Raw genomic sequence first — 22,099 nt, forward strand, 5'->3', positions numbered from 1 at the left:
ACAGATTGAAAGCCATGTTTTTTTGCTACTAAGCTAAAACAACGCACCACACTCGCTCCTCACACTGTGTACCTTCTAACTGATGAGGAATGCTTCTTTGTGTACTGTGAGAAAACTTATTTTGCTGCCCAAAGAGAAAGGCCTTGGTGAAGGGGGGGGGGGGGCAGCAGCGTGTGTACTTTCTGACAGTTCTCTAACTTAGTGAGACTTGCTCTATGAAATCCTGAGTGAATTAGCCTGTTATCTGTTCTCGTCTGAGAGAAAGAAGGTGCACCTCCTGCTCGGATAACTAGCTCCAAAGTATGGTGCCCCGTCGCTCCCCTGGAAACCAGAGTGACTGAAGCGAGAGTTAAGAGATGTGTAAGCTTTCTGGGGACTTTCGGTTGGAACCAATGCCACCCTTGCAGCATTCTGCGGAGCCTCCACGGGATGCTATCTCAAACAGCTTTTTAAAAGGTTGAAAAACCTTTTCATCTCCCCCCTGGAATTAAAACGGGGGGGCAAGGCAGCATCTGGGTAAGTTCTTGGAGAAAAGTACTCTCCGCAAGGCGGGGGGGGGGGGGCCTGGATTCCGAGACTACCCTCCCAGTTTAATCATTGCAAAAAGCTGTTTTGAAACTCCTATCTAATAGGAGAAAACAGGGCTGATGTGTTCCATTGTAATATATGGATTAAGAAATATCAACAACATCCGAGGGATGGTTTAAGAAATATCAACAACATTTGAGAATATTTGAAGACCTGCAAGATTTCTTTGAAGAGAAACATGGCTACAGCGAGGAGAAAGAAATGAACTGCATCACCGCCCCCCCCCCGCCCCCCGTACCTCCCTTGGCAAAACCTCTGAGAACAGAAGATATAGGGGAATTATTTACTCTGATAAAAACTTGATCTTCGCAATTTGCGGAGCAAGCCAAGAGGTTGAATTCAATTCAAAATTCCATCACCGCCCTGCAAGGGGCTGTGGATTTAATTAACACTTCTTGGCAAAAAATGGAGGCAAAGGTTAACGAGCTACAAGATAGGCTGACAATGAACGAAACTACGACACAAGCTTTTTTCAAAAATTTCTCTGTCAGAATTTCCCAACTGGAGGCCTTCACGCGCAGATCCAATGTACATATTATTGGTATTAAAAATTTGCTTAGTGATATAAATTTGCCTACCTTTGTAGACAAGCTTTTGCATAAGATACTCCCTGTGCCATCTGATTATTTACTTGATACTGAGCAGGCATTTCGTGTGCCAAATGCTAAAGGGACTGGCTATACAATTATAGTCCAATTTGCAAGAATCTCCACAAAGAATTATATCCTGCATTTGGCAAGAGAGGGTGGAAGTCTTTTTTTGGAAACAAGATAAAGTTATGTTATTTCCAGATTACATCAAAGAGGTAGCTGATAAAAGAAGGCAATTCTTCAAGGTGAAAAATCTGGCAAAACAAATGAACTTACAATATCACTTCAAATATCCTGCTACATTTTGCATTGTTTCTGAAGGTCAGATGAAGAAGTTCCTAAATCATGAAATGGCGGAGGAATGGCTGAATGTAAAAATGTGTGAGATTTCTGTTCCAGCCCCATGAACTGGAATCTTTAAACAAGTTTTGTTAACTGTCTATGTTTAGTCTGCATGATTCAGGCTAGGCCAGAGATAACTGATTATACATATATTTGTTTGCTTTCTTTGATTTTTCTTTTTTCTTTTTCTTTAAATTTTCATTCTCTAAAATGGATATGATATGCCGTATTCAAATATATTGTTTGAGGGTGTATTGTGCACATTTATATATGTAGTACAAAATATATTACTGATTGTTGTAAGGTTGCTTCCAAGGTTTATTATTATATAACATTATAATTTCATATTATTATCATCATCATCATCATCACTATAAGACTACTTAGAAGATTTTTGGTTGGTTAAACTGTTAAGCTTTATTATTACTATTATATTTTAACTTAAGGGCAATATATGGTTACTGGGAATGAATTGTAGGCCTGCTTCCTTGCCATAAGACTGCTGATATATTGAAATGTAAGGTTGATTATTAAATTGTAATACTGCTAATGCTATAGGTATAGTTTTTAAAATAGAACGGGTTCTGAAGCCTGTGTGTAAATTTAAACTTGGAGTTTAAGTTTAACCCTTTAAAAAAGAAAAAGAAAAAAATCATGTTTTTTTCTTTTCTTTTCCTTTCTTCTCCTTTTCGTTATTGTTGTGTCCTCCTAAGAATATTGTATTGTTGGGAATTCGTAATTATTGATCAGGTTGTTGGTATTGTTTATTTCATTTATGAAGACAAAAATAAAAAGTACTTTTAAAAAAAGAGACGTGTAAGCTTTCTTTTAACATACAAATAGATTTCATTCAAATGAAGAAATGCTGTTCTTTTAAATATGAATTAGTAGTCGTGTGTACAAAGCTCTGCAAATTCAACAGCATTTCCAGTGCTCCTACCATCCCCAGCCAGCAGGGCTAGTAGAAAAAAAAAGAATGGAGTCTTAAAGAACAAATAAGCCAAAATCTGTGCTAAAACTGGACTTAAATGGCTCTACCTTTGGCCCTGATAAACATATGTGCCACTTCACACCGACAAACTGTACTCAGTGCCCATAAGATCCTTATAAAGAAGCCCACGAGACTCAGCACCTATTAAAGAACGTCTTACTATCTTGCGCTTAAGTGATGAGACTGTATTGAACTATTTCCAAGCATTAATGAAGTGTGTGAAGGCTTTCCATTCACAGGTCTGGAAGCACTTTTTAACATTCCTACAATAGTGTCACAACCTGTAGCCTAGAGACTGAGTCTCCATCAAAGCCCATCAGAAGAAGCCTTCCCTTGCACCTCACTGGAAAAGACCCCATCAGGTGCTGTTGACCATCCACACCGCCATGAAACTGCAAAGACCGCCGACCTGGATCCCTGCATCCCACTGCAAGAAAGTGTTGCCCCCTGAAGATGAAGTGCCCCAGAATCAGACAACGCTGGATGTGCCCTAAAACAGAGTTCATCAGCCCTTTGAGTCATTTCGGATCCGAAAGAGAAGAACATCTCTGGTTGCCATCATGGTACTGGCTTGTTGCCCTTTTTCCTGCTACTGTTTGAAATCTTCTTAGACTTTTGGCACTTTGGACTCCTCTGGATTACAAAATGGCCACCTCTAAAGGACCAGTAGTGCGAGCCGAGCACTTGCTGGTGAGATGAGCATAAGCCTAGCAGTGAGCCTAGCTCATGTTAGTGAATAAAGAGTTGTCTCAGCATCCACCAGAGGCACATTCTCATGATGTGGCCCACCTGCATCCTGCTCCTGCTTGACATCTTCAGTTGCATGAAAGCAAAGAACACGTTCCTGAAAGTAGTGAACCAGATTCAAGTAGACTTGAATGTATCCAGCTGCTAGATCTGCAGCCGTGCCAGTCCATGCCCATAAAGGCACACCAATGATCCAAATCCCACTAAATCAGACTAAAATGATTAAACCCTATTACCTAGATCTACCAGAAACAGCCACCTAGCAAGATGTGCAATGTAATAAGTATAATTGTTGTTTGTATTGTTATATTCTATGTGATCATTGCTCTGATTAAATGTTTTATCAAATTCCTTACTAAAACTATGCACAAAGCTAAACTGCACCAGATGGTCAGTAGAATGCAAAGAGAAATGTGAAAAGAGAAAGAGAGAGGTAAAGAGATTGAACAACTGATAACAATACAAACATAGATGGTGAGCCTGAGAGGCTCAAAGGGGGAATTGTGAAAGTAGGCCTGACTAGGCCTTGTAAGTAGTTTGGTTCAGGTGAGATGCCTGATGGGATTGAGAATGTGTGTGTGTGACCATGAGAAGGTAATTGTAACTCGCTCATAAGCAGGAATTCCTATCCACCAATGTAACTCATCCCTAAAGATAAGAAGGCCACTGTGCTGATAAGACTGTTGCTGAGTACTAATTGTTTTCTGAGCATGCATAGTGCGTTTTCTTTGTTCTCCAGCTTTCAATCTGTATAAATGCATCTTGTTTTCTTTTGCGGGGGGAGAGACATAGTTTTGCTTGTCTCTCCCATGGCCGTGATGTGCTTTAATAAATTTCTTACTGTTCAACCTAAGCTGCCTTGGATATTTCCTTAACAATTGCGCAACATAATTTACATTAGCAGTAGCTAGGGATGCTGGAGAAATTCAAGATGGACTATAATGAGTTCGGATTTCTAAGAATCCGACCTGTGGAATCCACTGTGGTCCAGCCTCCTGAAGCCGCACGGAATCCATGGACTTTCGGGATCCTCTTTTTACTTTCCCAAATTTACGCAACTTTATTCATAGCAAAAAATATGCAAGTTTCTGCTGAGACATATGCCATCCTGGAAAATACACACAGGGAAAAGTTGAATGGAATGGGGGACAATACACTAAATGTTACGTACTAAGGTAAACTACGTAAATTGTTGTGAACCCTCTTACAGAATTCTTTGCATTTTTTTGCACATAACAAAAAAAATTCGAATCCATCTGTGAATGGATGCCAGGACGAATAACACCGCATAATCCACAAAACACACACAGGATGGATTTCACAAAATCCGGACATCCCTAGCTGTAATGTTGTATTGGATATTGCCCGTGGGATGTGCTGTGTTACATTCATGTCCAGCTTGTGGGCTTCGCACAGGCATACGACTGGCTACTGTGTGAACAGAATTGTGGACTAGATAGGCCTTGGGTCTGATCTAACATGTCTGTTATGTTATGAGTACACTGCCCCCACAAGGCGACAGCCTTTATATAGATACTATTCTCACATCTCTAGATATCCAGCAGCCTCCCCCTTCTTTACTGCAACTTATGAGGGGGAGGAAAAACTTGCAACTGCTCCAAGGTCTGATCCGAGGGTCAACAATTGCTTTCCAGGCCCACCACCTCCCTGCTGAACCATCCACATGGCTGAGCCCTAAGAATCCTCACCCACCTTTCCACTCTCTTTAATTAACAATCAAGTAAATCAAGGTCTTCCCTCTCCAAAAAGAGATAGGGCCTCCACAACTTTCTGGGGTGGGGCAGAACTTACCTGGGGGCTGGGGAGCTGCAGAGGACACGACTGACATTCTTACAGCAACCGTTGGTGAATGGATTTACCCCACCCCGGAATTTACCTGTAACCTGCAAATACAAAAGACTGGTCAAAGGAGCCAAGGTACAATTAAGTGAACTAGGATACCAATTGTGGCATACATACCTGTTCATTGGTAGTGCGACCCCTGGCTACCAGTACCACATGGAATCCTGTAAGGCCAGCTACAGGAATGAAAAACAAGCCAGCCACACACATCACAGCCATACTGCCAACAAAGTCAAGGAAACAATACTCAAGAATGATCATGCAATTCTTATTTGGGAATTCCTTTCCCACCCATCACTTGACAGTGCTTCAGGTGGACACATCAATTCCTAGCCAGGGGTCCCACGTAAGGGACTGTTTGTACCCTGGAGAAATAAAAGAAGGATACGTGACAGCCATGCGGATCCCAGAGAGGTCTTCTACTTTATACAGCACATACAGCAAGCCAAAACCAAAAACGCCCATGATATGTACTGTAAGTGAGAGCAGGAATAGGAAGAAATAGCGGTAATTGCGCCGCCCTATGCAGTTGTTCACCCAGGGACAGTGATGGTCAAACTCCTACCAGTCAAAAGATAAAGAACAAAGTTAGAAAAAACATCACTTCTAGAAAACAATGCTGCAGTACTATGTCTTCCATTACTTACAGAACCCTAAACTCCAGCATGTCTGACTCCCAAATTTTTACTCCCACAGAGGACAAGATGCAACTCCTATAACAAGGGTAGGTAGAATAACTGTTGTCAACTTGTAGACTACGAATTGCAGTAGATTGGTGACTTATGCCTTATTGCTTCCACTTCCTTTTAAAAATGTGTTCTCTCCCTCTCTGTGTATATATGTGTGTGTTGTGCAGATGTGTACTCAGCAGGAAGAAGATGAAAAAATACATATATGCATCCAGATCTTGGTGTGCAAAGTTTTGGTAATAGCCATCCAGCTTCCCTCTCTTGTTCTTGCCCAGGGCTCTCACACCCCATGAGCAGCAACTAGGAGCTTGGCTGGCTCTATCATTCCCCACGTTCACTGTTGTAGGGAGGGTTAAGTTGTTCAGCTTGTAGAGGTGTGCACAGAAGATTCGATTTAGATCTGGCTTTGTTGCTTCGGATATTTATTACTACTTCTATACTGCCCTTTTTGCCAAGAGGCCACCAGACACAACCTGCTTTGTCTCAGGTCTGAAGTAGTCTTGCTTTGGAAATCCAAAGCTGTTATCTCCCCAATGACTATCATTGGAAAATGTGGGGGAGCTCCCACTTCGCAAAAGACTTTGGGACAACAAGGTCCTTGGTGGAGGGGTGAGCTCCCCTCTCAGCTATTTTCAGGGAAGCATGCTCCCCGCACACCTTATGCAAATCGATGGGGACATTGGTGCCTCCACTGATTTGCATAGGGGACAAAGAAAGTCTGCACCCCAAAAAACAGCTAGGGGGGAAGCCCACACCCACTAAGGACCCCTTGGAGCAACAGGATGCTTGGCAGGGGTGAACCATGTCCACCACCATTATTGGGGGCACACAGATTGTTTTCCCTCTTTGATAGCTGCCCTGATACATCACTTTAAAGTAATCCTTGATGGCCCTGTCAAGGACAATGTATCAGAGCAGCTATCAACGCTCCAGTGCTGCCTTCAGAGCATTCCCTACAGTCTGCTCTGAAGGAGCATACTGAGGCTTTGACAGCTTGCCTGATTACCTCCAAAGCAAGTCCAAAAGCTTGGGACCCGCCTGGTCTGCTTTGGGAAAGACCTTCTTCTCTTCAGAGAGGTCTGAATATCTTTAGGGCACAATCCTATTAATGTTTAGACAGAAAAAGCATCCTACAACTTGTGGCATTCCCCAGCTAGCATGGCTGGTTGGGAAACACTGGGAGTCATAGGACTTTTTTCTGTCTAAACATGCATAGGATTACACCCTTAAGTTATCTCTCTTCAGTTCAGTATTTAGGCTTCATTTGAAGTAGATGGAGACACCTACTTAGGAGCAGTGGTGACTGGGAGAAGGAAGGTATGTAAAAATGCAGAACTCTCAGATTTGGATCAGTTAAGCCCAGTCAGCTGGTGGTACCTGTGGTGTGTGTGCACACAATTTGTGCTCTCCCCCTTGTATGTTTTGAGATCTCTGCAATGGAATCACTCCGTGTGTCCCTGGGAATAGTATAAGTTTCTGTTTTTCCATATGTAAATTTGAACATTTTCTAGAACTTTAATCCCTTGCTGCACGCGTGTCTTACATGTATGGCCTAATGTGACACTTATGTGTGGACTCATAGATGCTGGAGTTCTCTGATCAATATGCACTTTTATTTCTGGCTTTGTGCTTGTGACACAGATGTAATCTGGACTGTCGATCTATGGTGGCCAGATACCATGTATGAATTGTATTACCAGGTAATAATTACCTGATGACACAGGACTTATATACATATGCAATACCTGTGCAATATGTGCCATATGGCCAGGGCACAGTCTGAAGGCACATGATGCAGCAACCCTGCTGAAGCTAGGCAGGTCTGCCTCAGTACCTGAATGGGAGACAACCTGGGAATCCTATGTACACCACCTTGAATTCCATAATGCTCAAACTTACATCCCGCAGTCAGTCCACCTAAGTCTCTGCACATGGTTGCAAAAAGCATAGAATACCCTAAATTCATAACCCCTTTTAGGACATGCAATTCCGATCACTTGGACACAACTCTCTTCTTTTCCCAGTTTCTCACCTCCACACAGTTGTCGCAGACACTACAATGGGAGCAGCGTGGGGGCCGGTAGAATCTGCATGTTGCACACCATTTCATGCGCACCTGAATACCCTTTATCTCCACAGTCTTGTATAGTGGAGCTCGGAAGTCATCCTCCTTGTCCTCATCTTCTTCAGCTGAAGCAGAAGAAAATCGTCAAGGTCAATGAAGTATAACAGAGCAAGCTCCAATGCCACCACCCCCAGTTCACAAAATACACTCCGTTTGCTACTGGCATTTGCTGCTGTTCTGGTGAGATCTTCTGTCCTTCTCCTGAGCTTGGAAAAAGGGACGGATTCCGCTGAATATGTACTGAGCCTTGGAGAAGCTTTGAAAGCAATGAGACACCACAACAGTTTCTGAGCTTCCCAGAGGCTCTGCAGGACAGGAATAAACCCCTGTTCTCCTTGAAGCTAGGGAGGGTGGAAGAGTTTTGTCTCTAAGTTTGTGCTGGGGGCCTTGGATGTACTCCAAGTGCTTAGGGATTGCAACATAACATCAGAATCAATACATATCCCCTCCCTATCAGATCACGGCTGGTGGAGAGGACACTTTGGGCAGGCTACTAAAGCTAGTCAAAATTTATGGACTCCCACCCTCCCCACATACTGGAATGGCTTCCAAGAATCCATTCTGCTCTTATATCAGTCAGCAGCATCCAGGTTGCTGTTTCAAAAAGGACTAGATTGGCCTTCAGTTTGTATTGCCATTTAGAATAGCCTCTCTCAACCTGCTGCCCTCCACATGTTTTTGACTCCAATCACATCAGCCCCAGACAGCATGGTCAATGGCCAGGGATGATAGGAGTTGTAGTACAAAATATCTAGAGAGCATGAAGTTGGGGAAGGCTGGTTTCTGAAGCCATCAATATTCTCCAGGCTCTCCATTTTTCAGTAGACAAATGGGAGTTCAAGAAATCTAACCAACACCCTCAGACTTATAATACCAGCTCACAGTACCGCACTGGTCAAGAGTAAGTTTCTCACACTGCAATGCTTTAAAGCACGGGTAGGAAACCTGGTGCCCTCCAGATGTTTTAGATGACAACTCCCATAATCCCTGACCATGGTGGTTGGGACTTACAGGATTTATAGCCCAAAATATCTAGAGGGCATCAGGTTGCCTACTCCTACTGGAAGATTTTTTATCACAAAGATCAAGAAAGTTTATGCACTGCATCTGGAGAACTGAAATAACCATTCCTAAATCAAAACCTTTGCAGACCATCAGTGCTTTGCAAGATGCTTACTGGGCAGGAGCAGTTCTCACCTCGAGGAAATATGCCTGGATCCATGAAGGTGGCCATACTGAAGTTGGCCAGCACAAAGAGGAAGACCACAGCATTGTAAATGGGAATGACAGGGGAGATATCAAAGCTGAGCCCTGGGCACCTGCACAAATAAAGGAAAGGTAAACTAAGACAGACTAGTAGCCTTTTAGCTAAATTAATTACATGTTGTTTCAACTTCAAATAAAAGCTGCAAGATCTGTCTGTCTAAATAAAGCTAGAGAACAAGCAAGTGGAAACAAAGAAGAGCAGCTGACTCCCAATACTCTTTGAATGAGGAATGAAGTTACCCTTCTTACACTCTCTACTGCATCTATTTTCATAGGATCCCTGCATGACTGAAGCTGGTCTAAAGATAAGAAGGAGGATGTGGACATGCACAGTATAGGACAGAATATCTGTTGCATTTCACTGTCACATAGTAGAACACAAGGAGGAGAGGGAAGAGGCTTGAGCCTACTCCTTCAACAAGTGCTCTACTGGGCAATAGGAAAATTATATCTTTGCTACTTTTCTTTTCTATGCTTCACTAACTAGCATTCCCAAATACATAGTAATCTGGTAATCTGGGTAGGCTATATTTTCAAGTTCTGAAGAAAATGGGAGCCTACTGGGCACAAAGGCCAATTCAGGCCCTCATGATGGACAATAAACAGTGGAGCACAGTAATCGGGACCATCATTAGCAAACAGGCTTCTCTTACAAACAAGGGAATTTGTGCCTTTGTAGAATCACTACCCAATATAGCATGGGAAAATTTACATTGGGGCACATGCAATTCAGAAAGTGATCTAAGAATTTACCCTTGTTCTATGAAAAACAGCCTCCTTCATAGTCAGAGATCTACTAGAATCTATACTCTGCCTACCTCACAGCAAATTATCACTGTTAATCCAAACACTTTCAGGAACCCAATCATTAACAGTGTAGAAATACTGTTCTGAACAAATCAATTAACAAAACTGCTTAAATTAAATCACCAACCCACTACCCCTCAAAGCTGAGAATGACCTTCTTCTACATTCAGCCTCCATTGGACAATAGCTACTAGATACTGTCTCCCAGCATAAACTTGCTCCAATTTAAGGTAAGACTATATAGAGTAGACAACTCCAAAGCGTAAACTCCTCCAAGTTGCATCACTGTTGGTGCACCACTTCTGTCAAATCATGCAGTACCATGATTGCCCAACTCAGTACAGAACAGGTTTCCTGTGCTTTTAATACTAATATATGTGTAGTAATTTCCCACTCACAGGTGCAACTTCTTCAATCATAATACGATCAAGGCAGAGAGGTATTACTTGCCAAAATCTTCCCTTCTACACAGTATGTTGAATCTGGCAATCCTAGCATTTCTTCAGAGATGAGCAAACATAATTGTGCTAGTTTTCAGTCCGGACTGTATTAAAACAAACTGATCAAAAGCTCTTCCACAATGCCATTCACATCTCCAACTGCAGAAGAGGGATTCCTACTGAGGTGTAAGTACATTTTCAAGTTACTAGTCACTCCAGTAATCAAGAACTCATTAACAGAGCCTCTGATGAAGATTGCAAATTATACACAGGCTGGCACGGGAGGTGGGGGTCTGTCAGATACATAATATTAGTAAGGTAGTAGCTAGCTTTATCATTGATATCTTATTACTTACTGCTTTAGATGGCATTACTTCTCTATTCAAGATGCACAGTATGGCGCAGTTATCACTGTTGAAAATATTTATGTAACTAAGAATTCACTGCTAGTAATATTTGCTTGCCCCAAACTACACACTGTGTATGCGCCCTATGAGGTTGGGAGTTTTGGACACATTAAAACTAGATGTAATCCAACTTGTCATGGAACAGGATATAGCAGGAAAGCGAAACAAGTCTAGCTTGTTTGACCAGATGATCCATATGCAGAACAACATCACACATGAAACCTGCAGTAATAATATACTAACTTGTAGGAAGGAGGGAATGAATGAAGAAATAGCAAATATGTGCTTAGAACCAAGTTAGATAACCGTAACATGTTTACCCACTGGATTGAAACTATTAATGGAACAGAGCTGGAAGTACAGTCAGGGCCAGAAATATTGGAACAAGGATAACTGTTTTGGCAGCTGGCCTCTGTACACCACCACATTGAAGTTGAAAGGAAACACACCCAGATGGGAGCAATGTCAGGACTTTCAGCTGTAATTCAAAGGGTTTAACAAACGTGGGGCACTAACCATTCAGGATGGACAGCCAGTGGCATACACACACACCCATCATTGGTGGCTCATAAGTAATGGAACAAACCAACATCATTTCAAACTTAAGGATCACCTTTAATACCTGGATGAAAATCCTTTGCAGTCAATGACTGCCTGAAGTCTGGAACCGATAGACATGACCAAATGCTGAGTTTCCTCCCTCGAGATGCTTTGCCAGGCCTTTACTGCAGCTGCCTTCAGCTGCTGCTTCTTTGTGGGTCTTTCTGCCTTCAGTCTTGTCTTCAGTAAGTGAAAAGCATGCTCTATTGGGTTGAGATCAGGTGACTGACTTGGCCATTGAACAACATCCCACTTCTTTGCCTTCAGAAACTCTTGGGTAGCTTTTACTGTATGTTTTGGGTCATTATCCATCTGCAATATGAAGTGGCATCCTATCAGTTTGGCAGCATTCGGCTGAATCTGAGCAGTAAGTATAGCCCTATACACTTCAGAATTCATCCTGCTGCTTTTATCAGCAGTCAGGTCATCAATAAACACCAGTGACCCGGTTCCATTGGCAGCCATACATTCCCGTGCCATAACACTGCATCCCCCATGTTTGACAGATGATGTGGTATATGCTTTGGTTCATGAGCTGTTCCTTTCCTTCTCCATACTTTTCTCTTCCCATCATTCTGGTAAAAGTTAATCTTGGTTTCATCAGTCCAAAGAATCTTATTCCAGAACTGGGCAGGCTTTTTTAGGTGTTTGCTGGCAAAAGCGAATCTGGCCTTTCGGTTCTTGAGCGTTACCAGTGGTTTGCACCTTGTTGTGAAGCCTCTGTATTTACATTCATAAAGCCGTCTCTTGACTGTAAATGTTGACAATGACATGCCTGCCTCCACAAGAGCATTCTTGACCTGGCTAGATGTTGTGAAAGGGTTCCTCTTCACCAAGAGCAGAATTCTGCAGTCATCCATTTTAGTTGTCTTCCGTGGTCTTCCAAGCCTTCTGCTGTTGCTGAGCTTGCCAGTTAATTCCTTCTTTTTCGGGATGTTCGAAACTGTTGTATTAGCCACTCCCACTGTTTTTGCTATCTCTCTGATGGGTTTATGTTGTTTCCTCAGCCTAATGATGGCCTCCTTCACTCGCATGGACACCTCTTTGGACCTCATGTTGGGAGTTCCAGTGAACAGCTACCAAATGCAAATGTAACACTCAGAATCACCTCCAGGCCTTTTATCTGCTTGATTGGTCATGGGGTACCCAGGAAACAGGCCACAACTGGCCATGCAGCTGCTTGTCAGCCATTCGTTGCATTACTTATGAGCCACCAACGATGGGGGTGTGTGCATGCCACTGGCTGTACTTCCTTAATGGTTAGTGCCCCACTTTTGTCAAACCCCTTGAATTACAGCTGAAAGTCCTGACTTCACTCCCATCTGAGTGTGTTTCCTTTCAACTTCAATGTGGTGGTGTACAGAGGCCAACTGCCAAAACAGTTATTCTTGTTCCAATATTTCTGGCCCTGACTGAATCAGGGCACAGGAACACTTTGAAAAACAGTATAAAGAGGGTCAACCCTTAGGGCACAAAGCTCACTGGAGTGACGTGCTGATGTGATATCTACCAGAAATGCAACTTTCCAAAACAGCAGTTGAAGATCTGTCTCGATGCTATGGGTTCAAATGGTTTCCACATCAGAGCTCTGAAGACCACTGAAAGGCTCCAGCAGGGTACAGGAGAGTGCACTGGAGGAGCAAGATTCCTTATCCCTTTAAGAAACTGCCACAGCAACATGTGTGAAAAAACTGAAAATCCCTCAAAGCGGATAGGTTTGTCCAATATCACTGCAAGGTAATCCTTGATGGAAGACAACTTCAAACCTTTGTTAAAAAGCGAATAAAGCAATTTAAGAATCAAAGCGCAAACACAACGAAGCATCCATTCCCTGTGTTGTGGCAAAGGCAGTAGAAGTTGTCCATTTACAGGTATACAACTTTATCCTAGCCAGTTTCTTGGCTGCCTCTAATACAGCCACCACAGTCGGTGAAAACTGAGGGGTGATCCATGTCCACTTAGCCTCCACACCGTTAGATGCAATCTGTGAAGACTGGGATGCTGTACTTGGCCTTGACCCCAAGAGAGGAGGTTCAGTATGAAGGGAAGCCTGAGGTACCTCCCCTCCATGCTGCGGAGAGGTGGGGCAAACTATGTCTGTTGGGGCCACCACAGAGTGATAAGAATGAAGTTCACTGACCTCCACAATCTTCGCAAACACACATGAGCAGGGGAAACAGGGAGAACAGATTAAAATAACCCTCTGTCCATTTAAGCAAGAAAACGTTGCCGAGAGATTGCCGGCCAATCCCTGCCCGACACACCTTGTTGACTTCTGTAGCAAAGAGGTATATCAATGGCGAACCCCAATGATGGAACAGTCCACAGACAACTCCTGCGTGCAGTTGACACTTGTGCATCCCTTGAGATGAACGGCTTAGCATATCCACCAGAGTATCGTCAGTCCCAGTGATATGAGTGGTGACTAAGGTGATCCCTCTTCTGTTGCACCAGTCATAGAGATCAAGGGTCAGGCAGTTCAAAGCTCAGGACTGAGTCCCACCTTGCTTGTTTAGGTATGCTACCACTGTCATATTGTCTGTTACTACTTGAACAAGGCAGTTCTGAAAAACCATATCGAATGTGACTAGAAACCTTCTTGGCTGCCCTCCTTGTCAATTGGGGATGAATGAATTTTCTGAGAACATCCTTGTGGGGATTTGACAATAACAGAATTAGAGTGCAAATAAGAGAATAGGAAGCCCACGTCTTTCTCCTGTACTTTGTACATGCTCTCTAGCTGCCTCGAGGTTGGCACCATCAATGGTGTTTTCCACAATTGCTGTACAGTCTGCAGCAATGTGGGGAGAAACGGGGGGGGGGGGGAAAGCAGGTGGAACAGCTCACCTTCAATGGAACAGTGCCTCCCCCTGAATCAGTTCTCAAGCTGCAGCTGCAGCCTTGCTTTTAAAGACTCCAGGTTTTTTTTTGGGGGGGGGGGTATCTGTATAAAGAGTATCAAATACAGGATACCTAATTTTCTGTACTGGCTGCTGGGTCTCCAAACCCAATGACTGGGCTATTCTCAATACCTGGTCAGAAAAATGTCCCATATCCTCAGAAGGTGACACTCCATCCTGTGCTCCCACAGTCACATCCAGGGATGATACAGACACTGCCACTGATGAAAAGGATGTTGAATCTGACTGATAATCCTCCCTGCCAGACTGCAGCAAAGGTAGTTGTTGGTAGACCGAAGGTTGAGAGTGAGATGACACAGGAGGCTGGGGTTGGAGTTGAGGTGTTTGGGAGCAAATTGAAGTATCCTATCCCAAGGCAGTTGATTCCATAGCTGCAGGTTGCCTAGATGCCAGTATTGACAGTGGAAAGAAATCGTCTCAAATTGGAGGCTGTGATAGGGATGCCGATGCTGTTGGTCAGTTCTGAGGTGATAAGTGTGCAGATGATATCAGTCAGTCCCAAAGTACTGCATGTGACTGTAGCAAGGATCTCCTTCCTGTCTCGGTCTCCACTGTTCCCAATAAGTATGCTGTGGGGGAAGAGACCACTCTGAGCATTTGTCACAACCAGACATTGGGGACTGAGAACGCCCTCATCAAAACGAAGAGTATCAATGCGCCTCTCTCCTCTCTCTCCTGTATGAACCCAAGGCAACTGAGTCCGGGGATATCCCTCGGTATTGAGAATCATCTTGAATCTGGGAACTCAAAGTGGCTGATTAACTTCATTCAATGTCAGTCAGTGCCAAGGAGGGGTAGAGTCTCAGATTTCACCCTCCAAGGTCGACGGCAACAATATAGGCACCAAAGCCCGTACCGATGGTATTGGGGCCATTGGTATGGGCAAATCTAAGAGCGGCAACAGAGCAGGTATGCGTGGCAAGTAATCTTTAGGCTCCTTTGAATCCCGCTTCTTTTTCTGGGGATCTAATGAAGATTTAGCAGTGTCAGGATTCCCCTTATGACAAGACAACTGCTTCAGGGGGAGGCGCTGTTCCATCGAGGGTGAGCTGGTCCACCTGCTTTCCTCCCTCCGCACCCCGAGACTTTAAAAGCAAGGCTGGAGCTGCAGCTTGGGAGGCTCTGCCTCAGGGGGAGGAGTTGTTCCAACCAAGGCATTTTTTCCCTCATCTGCTCTGCCCATCCCCCTGCCTAGGAAACCTTATAAGGAGCCCTGGATTATTCCAGCTCTACTCTGGCATTTTTGCTGATGGGTTTTTTGCTTTTGGATATGCAGGAGGTGTGTTTGGGCTGCAGGGTTTTTAGTTGTTTTAGTTTTAAACAGCTGTTGTGATAGTTCTCTTTAAACTTGTATTTAGTGTATTGTTTGAATATTGTATGTATGTATTTTTGTGAGCTGCTTTGGGGGCCTTTTGGCCGAAAGGCAGCATAGAAATAAAGTATAACATAACATAACTGGGGCCACTGAGAAATTCCTTAAGGGTCTCTTGTCTCCTTAAGAGTCCCACTTTCCTTCTTCTACCTTCCCCTTTCCAGTAACATGGGGTTTAGGCTCCAGATGTGGGGTGATTGAGACTCTAGACACAAGGTTTAACCACAACAATTTACTGGTAAATTGAGGGTGCAATCCTATCGTGATAGGCAGCCGCCTCCAAACACAGAGGCAATCCAATGCCTATCCAATGCAGGGTAGGAGAAGCGCGGAGGGGATCGTTCCCTCCCACTTCAGCCACCCTGCATTCATGGCCAGACAGCCGATTTCAACTGTCTAGCCACGGGAAGTCAGAGCAGGTGGGGGGGATGCCGGAGAAAACATAGGAAGCATTGGAAAGGCACTTCTGCCCACCCCGTCCCAGCACACCCCCAGGAATGCCTCATTTTTACCGCTCCGCACTCCTCTTCTGACTGCCGAGCATGGGGGCCATTCCACGCTGCCTACGAGGCAGCACGTGGTAGAGGTCGGTTCTCAGGGAACCAACCCATCCTATGGCCATCTAGCTGCTGACTAGTGGCCATAGTATTGTGCCCTAAAGGAAGCAAATAACAACTAACGGTATTTACACAATAGAGCCGAGTGATTAAAAAAAAGCCTTAAGAGAAAATAAAAGTTGTAAAACGGAAGTTCCTTTACCCTAGTTAGACTTCTCCAGGTTGCTTCTTCCTGCTCCCTCTACAGACTCTGGTCTCCCCAACTCTGCTCTTACTGGTTCTCTCACTCTTTTATACCCACCTCCCTCAAAACCGAAAATACGTTTTCAAACTTGAAATGAAACTTAACCAGGAAAATGAAACTAAGCAACTGTAACTGCCAATGAGCACCCTGGAGTTGGTAGGTCACTACAGGTAACTTGAGCTGGGGACACTGTAACAGCTGGCTATGGGGCACCTTGAGAGGCAGCTGGGGCTCCAGTAGAAGGGCCAGATTGCCGAGTCTGGGACATTTTCCCTTTAGGCTTGTCCACCACCTCTAGTGCCCCTTTCCACAGCTCTGCTCGGAGCCTATCTACATGGTTATGCCTGGCTTGCTTGGTGAAAGACTGGCAGTGCAAGCAGGTTCCTACAACATGTTCTTCCCTCAGACACAGTAAACAGAGGGAGTAGCCATCTATATGAAGTTTACCCCTGCACCTCACATATTTATGAAAAGGGCCCTTTGAGGCCATACACCCCAATATGATCCTGCAGTTGTGAAAGAGATTGCTAACCAAATAACAAAAAAACAAACAAATAATGGTGAAGATAGAGGAATGATAGCAGAGAAAGAACTAAGAGTAAATAAACAAGGATGAAAGAACCTCAGCAATTGCTAACCAAATGCAGCCTTTACACACTGTGTTCCCAACAAGGCTCACACAATGGCCATCGAAGAACTGAGGGAATAGGTGGGAACCCATTAAGGACATGAGCACTGGATGGTGGGGGAGGGTTCCCGCCAGGAATTCCTCAGCTATAGAAAGTTCCTGATCGAGGATCCATGCAGGCACGGAGCCCATATGTGTGATGCACGGAGACCACGAAGAAGAATGCCCCCTTTCCCCCTCCTCCGAGGTCACTTTTCTGACCTCAGAGAAACAGCTGGCGCAGTTCTTTTTGCACCGGCTGTGAGGGAGATGGGTCTGGGGTTGGATCTTCAACTCACCCTTCTGAAGTCGGAGTGCTGTCTCCGACCAAAGAGGTGTTTCCTGAGCCATCCTATGGTCAATCCTTGGGATGCTCACCCAGGGACCACAGGATTGGTCTTTCCATGGCTTTGTCAAGCTCTCGCAAACTGAATTACTACATCAAACATGGACATTTGTTTCAGGCTTTCGTCTCATGAAAATGGCTCTGTGTCCAGCCTAACTACCAGTTCTTACTTCTAGAAAGTTCTAGACTTTCAGTTTTTGTTTCCCTGACTAATGTCCCATGTACAAAGACTCAGGCTGGATAGGATTATTCTATGCCTATGTGGTGGTGCAGCTGGGCCAAGCAAGGCAAAGAAGTTAGATCAGACAGCAAGACAATTTGGCCAGGTGGATAAAAATCATGTTGGTTCACTGGAGAAGTAGCAGCGTGTATTCTGTTGCATTCTCTCTTGGATGTAGGATGGCCCAACAAGTTATCAGGGATGGAGGGGGGGGGGGCTGGTAGACATAAGCAATCTATGTCTTTGGTGGCACCAACTGCAACTGTTGACCATACCATAAGGGTTGGCAGACATATCATACTGTAATAGCCAATATGCCCACGGCTGTGAGTAGTGGTAACCATGAGATGGGCCTGCCATGCCAACATAGAAGGACAGGATATTCCAGATGCAGTATTATTTATTTATTTAATTTCAATACTGGCCACTAGCTGATGCTCTCCAGGCAGTTCACAAAATAACCTCCTACAGCATTTATGGATCAGGGTTTCTTCAATGAAAAGGATTATCTAGATCCATTTCAATCCAGATTCAGGTCTTGTTAGGATGGAGACAGTTTTAGTTGCCCTGGTGTACAAGAACAAGACAGGAGGAGTGAATGCCTGTTGGTTCTCTGCTGGACCTCTCAACAGCTTTTGATACCATCAACCATGGCATCCCACCCTTTTGGATTACTAGTCTGGAATGGGGCTTTGGAAGCACTATTTTGCTATGGTTTTGGTCCTTCCTTGTGGGTTAGTTCCAGAAAGTGTTGCTGGGGGACTCTTGTTTGACAGCTTGACTTTTTGGCCTATGTGACCCTCAAAATTCAATCTCGTCCCTCAAGCCCTCCCCAATATGGTGCCCTCCAGATGTTTTGGAATACAACTTCCATCATCCCTGACAACTGGTCATGGTGGCTGGAGCTGATGTGAGTTGTAGTTTAAAACATCTGGAGGGCACCACATTGGGGAAGGCTGAAATATAAATACATAAAACCACTGGGAGAGGTTGCCATGGGATTTGGAGGGTGTTTGTCATCAGTATGCTCCCTCTTTTCCATCTGACTCCAGGGAAACTGTTGAGGCTCTGAATCAGTGTTTGCCCTATGTAATGGACTTGATGAGGGCTGGCAAGCTAAAATTTAATCCCCACAAGACCAAGGGTTTCTAATGACCCCTATCTTGGGACATTTTGGATGGGGTTACACTCCCCTTGAAAAAACAGGTTTGCAACCTGGGAGTACACCTGGATCCTTAGATACAGATGTGGTTAGGGGTGATTTTGGACAACCTAAGCTGGTGAGGTGAACCAGTTTCACACATTTCTAGAAAGGTTTGGTGTGGCCATGTGACACATGTTTTAGTTACATCCAGGTTGGATTACTGGAATGTGCTCTACATGGGCTGCCTCTGAAAAGTCTCCAGAAACATCAGCTACAGCAAGGGTCTTGGTGGGTGCTTGCAACTAGGAACACATGCCACCCATTATACAACAGCTACACTGGCTTCCAGTTTGTTTTCAGGCACAATTCAAACTGCTATTACTTTTAAATAGAAACGTAAAATTCCCACAAGTTCTGAAGCCATGGGGGAAAAAACATTTTTCCCCTATTTTTTTCCCACTGGAGAAAAAACAAAAATTTTGGGAAAAGTAGAAAAATATGCAATACATTTTTAGTGCTCTTTACAGATCTAAAGCCATTTTATTACTTTATGAACATTAAAATGTATTATATATGACTGGGTTTGCTCATAAAATTATCATTGAAGCATTTAAAAGTAAATAGTAAATTATTGCCTGAATAAACTATACTTTTAAATGTAATATACCAAACGTGACGATTTATGAGCAAGTTATACATAATAATTGAAAGAACTTCAGCAAGTAGTGCCTGAAATACCAGAATCATCCTAAAAACCAAAGGAAGAAGGAAGAACTGGAGGCTGAGGAAGTTGAGATGTGAAGGCCTGGAAAAACCATTTTTTCCCTGTGGCTTCAAATTTTCAAGAAAAGTGACATCTCTAGTTTTCCTATATAAGTCTTCCTGCTACATAGTTTTTAGAAATCATTTTGGGGGAGAAAGGCTAGGTAGCAATATGTGAACACCTTGTCTTTCTAAAGGAGTATTTCACAATCCAAGATGGTTCAATTTCTCCATTTTTAAAAATAAAAACAAAAAAGTTCCCTTCTGATCAAGTGTTTTTTTTTGGGGGGGGCTCACATTTAAAACTCTACATGGTTTGAGGCCAGAACCTAAAGGACCATATCTTTCCACACCAGCCTGCATGCTCTTTAAGAGCTGCACAGGATGCTCTTTTCCATATTCTAAGAATGGAGGAGGCATGACTGGTTGAGATACCTGCAAGAGCTTTCTCTGTGGCTATGCCCAAACAGTGCAACTCCCTTCCCTGGGAACTTCAGTTGGCTCCCTTTCCCTTGGAGCCCTGTCATCTGGACAAAATATTTTGTTCCAACAGGCATTTAGCTTATGGATGGAGTAATTTTAATAGGCTGATCCCACTCTTCTCTAAATTTTTATCTGCTGCTACTGTCTACTTACAGTTTTATGGCATTCGTTTTTGTAGCTATTTTTAAACTATTGCTACGTCCCTCAGCATTGTGACTGCGTAGAAGGGCAGGGTATACTTTTTCTAAATAAAGTGTGCCAACTAATGGTACATATGTGCCACCCACTTACAGCTACTTGCTAGTCCCTATCCCATTATCCACCCTGTGTAAGCACACAACCCTCCCAAGTAATTGTGAACACTCTGCTGTTTCATCCCTGTGTTCATTTGGCCTCTTGCAGTTCCTGTAGGAGAATGTATTGGCTCAGATGCTTCCATTGGGATGGGGAGGGAGAGCAAAAGGATGTCCAACTTGAGGCAGTACATGGTCCCTGGAAGCAACAGGGGAAATAACATGCTCATTACTTGCCACAGTCTAGGCTGGTGCACTGCAAGATGCTTGGGTGCAATAGGGTGAGTAGGAATGGGAGAGGGCCATCACCCTTGTGACTGTGCAGTCATGCACTCCACCTTATCTAGATACTACTCAGAACTGGTGTTAACCACTATCCTGGGCTCTGGACAAGAGCGGTATTTTAGTAATGCTACAGATTTTTTTTTAGAGGGAGAATTAGGGGCATATTAACCATATGCAACTCTGTCTTGGGGAAGAATCCAAACTCATGTCTAACTGGGAGGACAGGAACTTGGAGGGGAAGAGAGAACAAGAGGAGGAGGATGAAAGTAGCTGAGCAGCAGAAGCAGCAGGATGTAGTGATTAGGAAATAAAACTGCTGGCTGGATGAAAACCTGGGCTTGCTATTCCATTCATTTAGGGGGTACTGCTGTCATTGTACCAGGGAGAGATGGCCCGTTTCTATGGGCAGAGAGGACAATGACCTGCTAGTTCTAACTCCCACTCCCAGAGAGAACAAGCTGGTTAATCACCAGTACAGCGCTGACCAGTCTTATCTCACTCCTCTTTAGTCAGCTCCAACCTGACGACAACACCCATAATTATTAGTTAAGTGTGGGGTGGGAGGGGCTGGGCTGAGCTCGCTGACGCGCATGGAGCCTGCTCTATTCTCACCCTCAACTGTGCAGGAACTCTCAATCTGCAGGGCACTGGAGAGCACCACTCTTCTGGATGTCCTAATTCAGCTCCCCAGAGCCAATCTCAGGACCTAGTTATTCATATAAGAAAAACAGAGCACCCACCGTAAGTGCCCACAGCCAGTCAGATGTTTATTCTTCCCCTGGCTGCACCTGCTCAATGGACTTAATTGAGAACAGATTCAGACAACAAAGGGAAGCAGGAGCAGTGCAACAGTGGAGAGCAGAGGTGATAAGGAAGGGGGTGCAGGCCCTGGCAGCCAGTGAATTGTTTCATTTTTAAAATTAAATTACGTTCTAAAAAAAACCGTTAACCTATCTGCTGGGGTTCAAAGAAATGCCAAACCCTGGCCTCAGCCGACAATTTTATTTTCTAATCACTACATCCTGCTGCTTCTGCTGCTCAACTATTCTCATCCTCCTTCCTTCTCTGGTTCCCCCTTTCCTCCCAAGTTCCTGTCCTCCCAGTTAGCTTCTACATTCCTCTCTCCTAGATCCACAGAACATGAGTTTAAAGACATAGCTAGCAGCAGCTATGTATCCCCGCCATTTTTACTCTAGAGTAAGCACACAGTCCAGATTGGGACCCTAGCATGGAACATTCAGGGGCGCTAGCGTCTTGATCCAGATTAGGCCCCCATGTCTGCAATTTATATTGCAAAATAGGAAGTCATTTGCTTTAAGTGATCCCTGTTTTGAAATAGAAACTGCAGGT

General features: G+C 44.0%; 1 protein-coding gene across 2 annotated transcripts in view; it reads right to left on the reverse strand.

Moving 5' to 3' along the window:
- The window catches only part of ZDHHC5 (zDHHC palmitoyltransferase 5), an 84,438-nt gene that overhangs the window by 16,153 nt on the left and 46,186 nt on the right, over nucleotides 1–22,099 (reverse strand). Inside the window, exons 3-7 of one of the 2 annotated variants that reach the window (XM_084860031.1) lie at nucleotides 9,133–9,254; nucleotides 7,927–8,000; nucleotides 5,510–5,682; nucleotides 5,239–5,341; nucleotides 5,071–5,162 (exon numbers count right to left, since the gene is read on the reverse strand). In XM_084860031.1, the coding sequence (XP_084716157.1) occupies nucleotides 5,071–5,162; nucleotides 5,239–5,341; nucleotides 5,510–5,682; nucleotides 7,927–8,000; nucleotides 9,133–9,254 (564 nt within the window). Of the gene's footprint in view, nucleotides 1–5,070; nucleotides 5,163–5,238; nucleotides 5,342–5,509; nucleotides 5,683–7,842; nucleotides 8,001–9,132; nucleotides 9,255–22,099 lie in introns of both variants that reach the window. The other variant, XM_084860022.1, reaches the window with a different exon arrangement.

This window comes from Heloderma suspectum, chromosome 1, assembly GCF_057233095.1.
Source record: "Heloderma suspectum isolate Gila_16-S chromosome 1, 16-S_ref, whole genome shotgun sequence".
In the NCBI taxonomy this organism is placed as follows: Eukaryota; Metazoa; Chordata; class Lepidosauria; order Squamata; family Helodermatidae; genus Heloderma; species Heloderma suspectum.